Source organism: Bacillus rossius, chromosome 18, assembly GCF_032445375.1.
Source record: "Bacillus rossius redtenbacheri isolate Brsri chromosome 18, Brsri_v3, whole genome shotgun sequence".
NCBI classification, from domain to species: Eukaryota; Metazoa; Arthropoda; class Insecta; order Phasmatodea; family Bacillidae; genus Bacillus; species Bacillus rossius.
The window spans coordinates 1,055,151-1,067,661 of record NC_086345.1 but is presented as its reverse complement, the minus strand read 5'-3'; the positions used below and the strand labels follow the sequence as shown (position 1 = coordinate 1,067,661).

The 12,511-nt window shown below is 49.2% G+C and overlaps 1 protein-coding gene across 1 annotated transcript in view; it reads left to right on the top strand.

Moving 5' to 3' along the window:
- Positions 1–12,222, top strand: part of LOC134541170 (xanthine dehydrogenase) — a 228,666-nt gene extending 216,444 nt beyond the window's left edge. Inside the window, exons 27-28 of the mRNA XM_063384399.1 lie at positions 5,251–5,418; positions 11,397–12,222. Coding sequence (XP_063240469.1) covers positions 5,251–5,418; positions 11,397–11,447 — 219 coding nt within the window. The 3' untranslated portion in view covers positions 11,448–12,222. The remainder of the gene's footprint in view (positions 1–5,250; positions 5,419–11,396) is intronic.
- Positions 12,223–12,511: the final 289 nt, after the last annotated feature.

Genomic DNA, 12,511 nt, shown 5'->3' with positions numbered 1-12,511 from the left:
ATAAGCTGTCAACACGGAGGAGGTACAGGCAGACCACACAAGCCTAAGGCAAACAGCGACGCACTAGAGCTAAAAGATCCATAAGCTGTCAACACGGAGGTGACACAGGCAGACCACACAAGCCTAAGGCAAACTGCGACGCACTCGCGCTCACAGACCCATGAGTTGCCAACGCGGAGAAGGCACAGGCAGACCACACAAGCCTAAGGCAAACAGCGACGCACTAGAGCTCACAGACCCATAAGCTGTCAACACGGAGGAGGCACAGGCAGACCACACAAGCCTAAGGCATAAAGACGCACTCGCGCTCACAACCCATGAGCTGCCAACTCGGAGGAGGCACACGCAGACCACACAAGCCTAAGGCAAACAGCGACGCACTAGAGCTCAAAGACCCATAAGCTGTCAACACGGAGGAGGCACAGGCAGACCACACAAGCCTAAGGCAAACAGCGACGCACTGGCGCTCACAGACCCATAAGCTGTCAACACGGAGGGGGCACAGGCAGACCACACAAGCCTAAGGCATGCAGACGCACTCGCGCTCACAGACCCATGAGCTGCCAACTCGGAGGGGGTCGCACAGGCAGACCACACAAGCCTAAGGCAAACAGCGACGCTCTCGCGCTCACAGACCCATGAGCTGCCAACTCGGAGGAATCACAGGCAGACCACACAAGCCTAAGGCAAACAGCGACGCACTAGAGCTCAAAGACCCATAAGCTGTCAACACGGAGGAGGCACAGGCAGACCACACAAGCCTAAGGCAAACAGCGACGCACTGGCGCTCACAGACCCATAAGCTGTCGACACGGAGGGGCGCACAGGCAGACCACACAAGCCTAAGGCATGCAGACGCACTCGCGCTCACAGACCCATGAGCTGCCAACTCGGAGGGGGTCGCACAGGCAGACCACACTAGCCTAAGGCAAACAGCGACGCACTGGCGCTCACAGATCCATAAGCTGTCAACACGGAGGGGGCACAGACAGACCACACAAGCCTAAGGCAAACAGCGACGCAATCGCGCTCACAGACCCATGAGCTGCCAACTCGGAGGAGGCACAGGCAGACCACACAAGCCTAAGGCAAACAGCGACGCACTAGAGCTCAAAGACCCATAAGCTGTCAACACGGAGGAGGCACAGGCAGACCACACAAGCCTAAGGCAAACAGCGACGCACTAGAGCTCAAAGACCCATAAGCTGCCAACTCGGAGGGGGTCGCAAAGGCAGACCACACAAGCCTAAGGCAAACAGCGACGCAATCGCGCTCACAGACCCATGAGCTGCCAACTCGGAGGAGGCACAGGCAGACCACACAAGCCTAAGGCAAACAGCGACACACTAGAGTTCAAAGACCCATAAGCTGTCAACACGGAGGAGGCACAGGCAGACCACACAAGCCTAAGGCAAACAGCGACGCACTAGAGCTCAAAGACCCATAAGCTGTCAACACAGAGGAGGCACAGGCAGACCACACAAGCCTAAGGCAAACAGCGACGCACTGGCGCTTACAGACCCATAAACTGTAAACATGGAGGGGGCACAGGCAGACCACACAAGCCTAAGGCAAACAGCGACGCACTAGAGCTCAAAGACCCATAAGCTTTCAACACAGAGGAGGCACAGGCAGACCACACAAGCCTAAGGCAAACAGCGACGTACTGGCGCTCACAGACCCATAAGCAGTTAACACGGAGGGGGCACAGGCAGACCACACAAGCCTTAGGCATGCAGACGCACTCGCGCTCACAGACCCATGAGCTGCCATCTCGGAGGAGGCACAGGCAGACCATACAAGCCTAAGGCAAACAGCGAAACACTGGCACTCAAAGACCCATAAGCTGTCAACACGGAGGAGGCACAGGCAGACCACACAAGCCTAAGGCAAACAGCGACGCACTAGAGCTCAAAGACCCATAAGCTGTCAACACGGAGGAGGCACAGGCAGACCACACAAGCCTAAGGCAAACAGCGACGCACTAGAGCTCAAAGAACCATAAGCTGTCAACACGGAGGAGGCACAGGCAGACCACACAAGCCTAAGGCATGCAGACGCACTCGCGCTCACAGACCCATGAGCTGCCAACTCGGAGGAGGCACAGTCAGACCACACAAGCCTAAGGCATGCAGTGACGCACTCGCGCTCACAGACCCATGAGCTGCCAACTCGGAGGGGGTCGCACAGCAGACCACACAAGCCTAAGGCAAACAGCGACGCACTCGCGCTCACAGACCCATGAGCTGCCAACTCGGAGTTGGCACAGGCAGACCACACAAGCCTAAGGCAAACAGCGACGCACTAGAGCTCAAAGACCCATAAGCTGTCAACACGGAGGAGGCACAGGCAGACCACACAAGCGTAAGGCAAACAGCGACGCACTAGAGCTCAAAGACCCATAAGCTGTCAACACGGAGAAGGCAGTGGCAGACCACACAAGCCTAAGGCAAACAGCGACGCACTGGCGCTTACAGACCCATAAGCTGTAAACATGGAGGGGGCACAGGCAGACCACACAAGCCTAAGGCAAACAGCGACGCACTAGAGCTCAAACACCCATAAGCTGTCAACACGGAGGAGGCACAGGCAGACTACACAAGCCTAAGGCAAACAGCGACGCACTGGCGCTCACAGACCCATAAGCTGTCAACATGGAGGGGGCACAGGCAGACCACACAAGCCTAAGGCAAACAGCGACACACTCGCGCTCACAGACCCATAAGCTGTCAACACGGAGGAGGCACAGGTTGACCACACAAGCCTAAGGCAAACAGCGACGCACTAGAGCTCAAAGACCCATAAGCTGTCAACACGGAGGTGGCACAGGCAGACCACACAAGCCTAAGGCAAACAGCGACGAACTGGCGCTCACAGACCCATAAGCTGTCAACACGGAGGAGGCACAGGTAGACCACACAAGCCTAAGGCATGCAGTGACGCACTCGCGCTCACAGACCCATAAGCTGTCAACACGGAGGAGGCACAGGCAGACCACACAAGCCTAAGGCAAACAGCGACACACTCGCGCTCACAGACCCATGAGCTGTCAACACGGAGGAGGCACAGGCAGACCACACAAGCCTAAGGCAAACAGCGACGCACTAGAGCTCAAAGACCCATAAGCTGTCAACACGGAGGAGGCACAGGTAGACCACACAAGCCTAAGGCAAACAGCGACACACTCGCGCTCACAAACCCATGAGCTGTCAACACGGAGGAGGCACAGGTAGACCACACAAGCCTAAGGCATGCAGTGACGCACTCGCGCTCACAGACCCATAAGCTGTCAACATGGAGGGGGCACAGGCAGACCACACAAGCCTAAGGCATCAGCGATACACTCGCGCTCACAGACCCATAAGCTGTCAACACGGAGGAGGCACAGGCAGACCACACAAGCCTAAGGCAAACAGCGACACACTCGCGCTCACAGACCCATAAGCTGTCAACACGGAGGAGGCACAGGCAGACCACACAAGCCTAAGGCAAACAGCGACACACTCGCGCTCACAGACCCATAAGCTGTCAACACGGAGGTGGCACAGGCAGACCACACAAGCCTAAGGCAAACAGCGACGCACTGGCGCTCACAGACCCATAAGCTGTCAACACGGAGGAGGCACAGGTAGACCACACAAGCCTAAGGCAAACAGCGACGCACTAGAGCTCAAAGACCCATAAGCTGTCAACACGGAGGAGGCACAGGCAGACCACACAAGCCTAAGGCAAACAGCGACGCACTGGCGCTCACAGACCCATAAGCTGTCAACACGGAGGAGGCACAGGTAGACCACACAAGCCTAAGGCATGCAGTGACGCACTCGCGCTCACAGACCCATAAGCTGTCAACACGGAGGAGGCACAGGCAGACCACACAAGCCTAAGGCAAACAGCGACGCACTGGCGCTCACAGACCCATAAGCTGTCAACACGGAGGAGGCACAGGTAGACCACACAAGCCTAAGGCAAACAGCGACGCACTAGAGCTCAAAGACCCATAAGCTTTCAACACGGAGGAGGCACAGGCAGACCACACAGGCCTAAGGCAAACAGCGATTCACTGGCGCTCACAGACCCATAATCTGTCAACACGGAGGAGGCACAGGCAGACCACACAAGCCTAAGTCAAACAGCGACGCACTGGCGCTCACAGACCCATAAGCTGTCAACACGGAGGAGGCACAGGCAGAACACACAAGCCTAAGGCAAACAGCGACGCACTGGCGCTCACAGACCCATAAGCTGTCAACACGGAGGAGGCACAGGTAGACCACACAAGCCTAAGGCATGCAGTGACGCACTCGCGCTCACAGACCCATAAGCTGTCAACATGGAGGGGGCACAGGCAGACCACACAAGCCTAAGGCAAACAGCGACACACTCGCGCTCACAGACCCATGAGCTGTCAACACGGAGGGGCGCACAGGCAGACCACACAAGCCTAAGGCAAACAGCGACGCACTGGCGCTCACAGACCCATGAGCTGTCAACAGGGAGGGGCGTTCAGGCAGACCACACAAGCCTATGGCAAACAGAGACAGATAGCACGCGCGCAGCAACCATGCTGGCCCGACAGCGCGCATTCGAAATCCAAACAAAAATGTGTCATTTCAGGTGTGAGGAAAAAACTTTGCGGCTGTAGTCTGGTATATGCCGAACTTGAAACCTTCTCTGAACTTTTAAATGAGAATTCGTTTGACGACAGTCATTGCTAAAAGCTCATAACAATGGTCAAGTAACTTCGCCATTGTTGAGAGGACCGAGACCTTCGGCTTGTACCGTGAGATGCAAGCAATCAAGGGATTTGCTTCTGAACTGTATTTAATTGTAATATTTCGATACAGTTTATTTATTTTAAGCTAGTGAAGTGGTTTAATGTGACCAATTTGTATCTTCTACATGTACTGGTTTCGTGATCGGAAGATGGCGACCATTGTGACATGTATGTTTTGTGAAGGATTAATAAAAAAAATCATGTTTAAATCAGTTTGTATTTGAGAGACATTATTTCAGTAGTCAAGCATACAGCAGTAACATTTCTTTTGGAATTTAAACATTTGTCAGCGCCCAAGTGTTCACTCCAGTCCAATGTTGAGCTAGTCGGAGTCCTGGAGAGTTAAAGTTATTCACACCATTTAAAGTTAAACTACTTTATGTTAATTATAATTATTTATACGTTTGTTCTTAATACATAAATATTATTTTTAAATATTAAGAACTAACACATTTTTTGAAAAAAAAAATCAGGCTGTGGGTGAGCCCCCGCTGTTCCTGGCCTCGTCCGTCTTCTTCGCGATCAAGGAGGCGATATCAGCGGCGCGAGTGGATGCCGGCAAGGAGGCGTGGTTCCGCCTCGACTCTCCTGCCACGGCCGAGAGGATCCGCCTGGCCGCCGCCGACCACATCACAGACAAGGTAACATCTCCCAACTGCCAACTGCCACGTCACAGGCAAGGTAGCATCTCCCAACTGCCAACTGCCACGTCACAGACAAGGTAGCATCTCCCAACTGCCAACTGCCACGTCACAGACAAGGTAGCATCTCCCAAATGCCAACTGCCACGTCACAGACAAGGTAGCATCTCCCAACTGCCACCTGCCACGTCACAGACAAGGTAGCATCTCCCAACTGCCACCGGCCGCGTCACAGACAAGGTAGCATCTCCCAATTGCCACCTGCCACGTCACAGACAAGGTAGCATCTCCCAACTGCCAACTGCCACATCACAGATTAGGTAGCATCTCCCAACTGCCAACTTCCATGTCACAGATTAGGTAGCATCTCCCAACTGCCACCGGCCACGTCACAGACAAGGTAGCATCTCCCAACTGCCAACTGCCACGTCACAGATTAGGTAGCATCTCCCAACTGCCAACTTCAATGTCACAGATTAGGTAGCATCTCCCAACTGCCACCGGCCACGTCACAGACAAGGTAGTATCTCCCAACTGCCACCTGCCACGTCACAGACAAGGTAGCATCTCCCAACTGCCACCTGCCACGTCACAGACAAGGTAGCATCTCCCAACTGCCACCGGCCACGTCACAGACAAGGTAGCATCTCCCAACTTCCAACTGCCACCTCACAGACAAGGTAGCATCTCCCAACTGCCACCTGCCACGTCACAGACAAGGTAGCATCTCCCAACTGCCACGTCACAGATTAGGTAGCATCTCCCAACTGCCAACTTCCATGTCACAGATTAGGTAGCATCTCCCAACTGCCACCGGCCACGTCACAGACAAGGTAGCATCTCCCAACTGCCACCTGCCACGTCACAGACAAGGTAGCATCTCCCAATTGCCACCGGCCACGTCACAGACAAGGTAGCATCTCCCAACTGCCACCGGCAACGTCACAGACAATGTAGCATCTCCCAACTGCCAACTGCCACGTCACAGACAAGGTAGCATCTCCCAACTCCACCTGCCACATAACAGACAAGGTAGTATCTCCCAACTTCCAACTGCCACGTCACAGACAAGGTAGCATCTCACAACTGCCAACTGCCACGTCACAGACAAGGTAGCATCTCCCAACTGCCACCTGCCACATCACAGACAAGGTAGCATCTCCCAACTGCCACCGGCCACGTCACAGACAAGGTAGCATCTCCCAACTGCCACCTGCCACGTCACAGACAAGGTAGCATCTCCCAACTGCCACGTCACAGATTATGTAGCATCTTCCAACTGCCAACTTCCATGTCACAGATTAGGTAGCATCTCCTAACTGCCACCGGCCACGTCACAGACAAGGTAGTATCTCCCAACTGCCACCTGCCACGTCACAGACAAGGTAGCATCTCCCAACTGCCACCGGCCACGTCACAGACAAGGTAGCATCTCCCAACTGCCACCTGCCACGTCACAGACAAGGTAGCATCTCCCAACTGCCACGTCACAGATTATGTAGCATCTTCCAACTGCCAACTTCCATGTCACAGATTAGGTAGCATCTCCCAACTGCCAACTTCAATGTCACAGATTAGGTAGCATCTCCCAACTGCCACCGGCCACGTCACAGACAAGGTAGTATCTCCCAACTGCCACCTGCCACGTCACAGACAAGGTAGCATCTCCCAACTGCCACCTGCCACGTCACAGACAAGGTAGCATCTCCCAACTGCCACCGGCCACGTCACAGACAAGGTAGCATCTCCCAACTTCCAACTGCCACCTCACAGACAAGGTAGCATCTCCCAACTGCCACCTGCCACGTCACAGACAAGGTAGCATCTCCCAACTGCCACGTCACAGATTAGGTAGCATCTCCCAACTGCCAACTTCCATGTCACAGATTAGGTAGCATCTCCCAACTGCCACCGGCCACGTCACAGACAAGGTAGCATCTCCCAACTGCCACCTGCCACGTCACAGACAAGGTAGCATCTCCCAATTGCCACCGGCCACGTCACAGACAAGGTAGCATCTCCCAACTGCCACCGGCAACGTCACAGACAATGTAGCATCTCCCAACTGCCAACTGCCACGTCACAGACAAGGTAGCATCTCCCAACTCCACCTGCCACATAACAGACAAGGTAGTATCTCCCAACTTCCAACTGCCACGTCACAGACAAGGTAGCATCTCACAACTGCCAACTGCCACGTCACAGACAAGGTAGCATCTCCCAACTGCCACCTGCCACATCACAGACAAGGTAGCATCTCCCAACTGCCACCGGCCACGTCACAGACAAGGTAGCATCTCCCAACTGCCACCTGCCACGTCACAGACAAGGTAGCATCTCCCAACTGCCACGTCACAGATTATGTAGCATCTTCCAACTGCCAACTTCCATGTCACAGATTAGGTAGCATCTCCTAACTGCCACCGGCCACGTCACAGACATGGTAGCATCTCCCAACTGCCACCTGCCACGTCACAGACAAGGTAGCATCTCCCAACGGCCACCGGCCACGTCACAGACAAGGTAGCATCTCCCAACTGCCACCGGCAACGTCACAGACAAGGTAGCATCTCCCAACTGCCAACTGCCACGTCACAGACAAGGTAGCATCTCCCAACTGCCACCTGCCACGTAACAGACAAGGTAGCATCTCCCAACTTCCAACTGCCACGTCACAGACAAGGTAGCATCTCACAACTGCCAACTGCCACGTCACAGACAAGGTAGCATCTCCCAACTGCCAACTGCCATGTCACAGATTAGGTATCATCTCCCAACTGCCAACTTCCATGTCACAGACAAGGTAGCATCTCCCAACTGCCAACTGCCACGCAACAGACAAGGTAGCATTTCCCAACTGCCAACTGCTACGTCACAGACAAAATAGCATTTCCCAACTGCCAACTGCCACGTCACAGACAAGGTAGCATCTCCCAACTGCCACCGGCCACGTCACAGACAAGGTAGCATCTCCCAACTTCCAACTGCCACCTCACAGACAAGGTAGCATCTCCCAACTGCCACCTGCCACGTCACAGACAAGGTAGCATCTCCCAACTGCCACGTCACAGATTAGGTAGCATCTCCCAACTGCCAACTTCCATGTCACAGATTAGGTAGCATCTCCCAACTGCCACCGGCCACGTCACAGACAAGGTAGCATCTCCCAACTGCCACCTGCCACGTCACAGACAAGGTAGCATCTCCCAACTGCCACCGGCCACGTCACAGACAAGTTAGCATCTCCCAACTGCCACCGGCAACGTCACAGACAAGGTAGCATCTCCCAACTGACAACTGCCACGTCACAGACAAGGTAGCATCTCCCAACTTCCACCTGCCACGTCACAGTCAAGGTAGCATCTCCCAACTGCCACCTGCCACATCACAGACAAGGTAGCATCTCCCAAATGCCAACTGCTACATCACAGACAAGTTAGCACCTCCCAACTGCCAACTGCCACGTCACATACAAGGTTGAAACTCGCAACTGCCATTCTTTCAAAGCTGGGACAATATTTATCTATTTTTTCTTGCTTGAATTTGGTCAATAGTCCAACATTGAGGTGTTTTTTTTTTTTTTTTAACTTCGACTCACTCGCTACTGCCAGAAGGAACCAGATGGCCGAAGACAACCACATTACATGCTAGGTATTTACCAGCTGCCAGTCCCCGTGTCAATCTTCCATAACCAGCACTCTTCCTTTCTCTTCCTTTTTGTCACATTTTGCCTGCCACTTGTCATTAGTCAAACATAGAGGCGTGGTTCTCACTTGACTCATCCACCACGGTCATGAGAATCCAGCTAGCTGCAGCAAGCTTCAACCCAGACCAGGTATCTGCCAGCCAAACACTCCTGTGTCACTCTTCAATATCCGGCACTCTTCCCTTACTTCCCTCCTGTCACATAGCTGCATATCCCTGGTCGGTAATTCCATCATGATATAAACTTCACATGGAAACCCACAAGTGGCTAATGAATAACATTTAGAATTGAAAATTTAATTTAAAAAACATAATTAAAATAGTCCACTCTACACGCCCCTGCCACTAAGTAAAGGAAAATGGAGGAACACAGAAGGAAGTAGCTTAAACAACTACATATGACATATGAGTTCAATGTATTTTTTAAGCATGCCAGGATGCTGTGGCGAATCAAGGAAACCTTGCAACATTGTCGATATTGCTACAGAAGAAAAATGACTAGAGTAACATATAACAATACTTTCACTCTGGCAAGGAAATCCCCATGGAAGCGAAAAATCGGGCTTCATACCATCCTTTATCTTCACTCCAGGAATCATGTCCCCATTAAATAAAACCATGAGGCATGCATACCGGCTGTGGCCAGGCCTCTGGCCAAAATATGTTTTTGTAATTTTTAGTTTTGTAAAAACTTTTGTTTACTTTTAAATGTTGTTTTTAATGGATACTGCAGTTTTAATTGAAAGTTAATTTATTTGGTTTTTTTGGTTAATGCTCTTGTTAATGATTATATTTAATCGCTGGGGAGTTGCGCGGGGTGAGCGCAACGAGTTTACTCGAGCAGTGACTTAACGGAATAGTTGGTAATATAAGTGCGAGTTGCTGGCCCTGGAAGAAGGCGTGTGTGTGTTTTGCAAAGACATTGGCATTCGCAGACCGCACCTGGTCGAGAGCAGACTCCGTTCGCGCGCGAAGTTACATTCACCCGACGTCTGTTTGCTGTACAGCAGTGGTCAGGCGTGGAGTGGACAAGTCCTCGATACCTGGATTGAAAGACGTTGAGCCTCGAGCACGTATTGATCGGCTGTCGGGGTCAGACTAGACTTAACTATTGCTGGCAGCAAGAAGTTTTAATGGCTGTTTTGATAATTAGCCACGAGTGTGTGCGGTGCGCCCACGAAGGAAACTGAAAGTACAGCTGCTCCAACTATTCTGGGTGTTGGTTGTGAGAAATGGACAGAAACTCCGTCACCGTTGTACAGCTTACTCTTCGTGAAGAGGACTAAATTTTTATAGTGTTAGGTTCGCGCACTCCTCTAGCGTTTTTCGTTATATTGTAAATTGCTGTAATTTTTTAATAGTATTTTTTGTAGTTATTTTTAATGCAAATGGCGTAATATATCTTTGTAGGTTTTAGGAAATGCCGGCAGGGTAGGGATAGTCCTTATATGAGAGGTTTGTTATATTATGAAATAAAATTGTTTTGCTAGTAGTCTATTTTTATATAACAATATTTTTATTTCATTTTGTTAGAATTATATCTTTTTGCGCTTAATCAAATATCTACCATCATATTATCTGGACTATTTAGGATTGTTATGACTACCAAATATTTCGTTAAAGTATTACAAAAAATTAAATAAAATTTAGTAGGATTAATAAAATTTTATTTTATTCCAGCAAATGCCCACTACGACACCATATTTTAACTCTGCTTTTCAAGGAGCTGTTTTTTAAGTAATTTTTCATAACACTCGGTCTGGATTTTGCGCGCATTTTGCGTATCGTGTTGCAGTTAGTTTCATTTTTTTTTTTTTTGAAATCCATTCGGGTGTTGGGCTTGTGCTATCTACCGAGAACAGAGGGTAGATATCCCACGGCCCATCTCACATCTCCAGCAAGCAAGTCCCCATGGAGCCGAACCATCAGGCAAAAATACCAGTGCTCCATCCCATTCTGGCAAACAAGTCCCAGTGGAGCCGAACCACCAGGCATACATGCCAGCCCCCTCCTCCTTGTGTCGATGCAGGATACATGGACACGGCATGCCACCCACGCAAGCCTTGTTCACCCGCTGGTGATGAAGGTCCAGATAAGAAGGTGGTGCTGGACTTTCAGAGTAGGGGAACTACAGTGGTGTCACACATTACACACAATCACACTCAACATTTTTGTAAATATATCCTTTTAATGCTTTTACCATAATTGTTTACACTATTCATTCTTTAATTTTGACTTTGACTTTTAGTGTTTCATAGTGTCTTTGATTTCAGTTGCCTGAAGCAGAACCAGGAAGCTACAAACCGTTTTTCCTGAAAGCATAAGTCGCACTATGATATGACGTTTCGGCAGTGCCATCGTACACAGTTACGAAGTGCATCGGGCAGAAGATACCTGCATGTGGGTATTTGCTTACCACCTTCTACGACACTGCTACTCTACAAATAATTCCAACTTTACTCATTGAAGACTCACGCTGTGAACATTTTTGTGTCAATTTGGGGAAATGTCACCGTGTTTTATCAGTTCCAGTATTTGCTTTCTGTGTATATGCAAGTTATAGATGGAACATTTAAAGTGTGTATGGAAAAAAACTTATTTTTTTCACAAATTTCTTGACAACATATTTTATACACTTGTGTAAAAATTGCTAAGATTATTTTTTTAAACAAATCTACCAAAAATTTTTTCGCCTTATTCATCAAAGTACAACAGCTATAGATAGCAATAATGTATCTATTTTTTCTTGTAATTTGTTTTACAGATTGTATTAAAGAACTATAATGCAATAAAATTATATGTAATAAAAGTATTTAAATGTTATAACATTGTTCAAGGCTTTGAATTGTCTTTTTTATTAATTATCCTTTAAAATTTAATGAAAATTTTAATGAATTTTACCTAGAAATAAAAAATTTGTTTTATAACACATGCTAATAAAAAAGGTGATTCCGATAGTTTTGTACTCAAAGATCTTGCATAACTTTTCCAATATAACAAGTTAATTTACTAATTGAATCTTAAATAATAATTTTTTACTAGTAAAAAGTATTCATAATTTATTTTCGAGCATTTTTCATTAAATACTATTTTAAGGAATTATGTTGTATTCCTATGACCACTATATTTTCATTTATTCAATCAATTTAAATTCCAATTTTAAATACAGTAATAAGCAATTAGACCAATAAAGGATTTAAAATTCCACAGAACAAATTATTGAGTCATTTAAATATCCATCGAACAAATGGTAGAGATGAACACAAACACTCAAAACCATTAGTCACATGCAGGTTAAAATGTTTTCTTTGTTGTGATAGAAAACAAATAGCAAAAATAAATTACATTGGCAGTCAAACAATTTTATTAAAAGATGAAAACAAAAAGG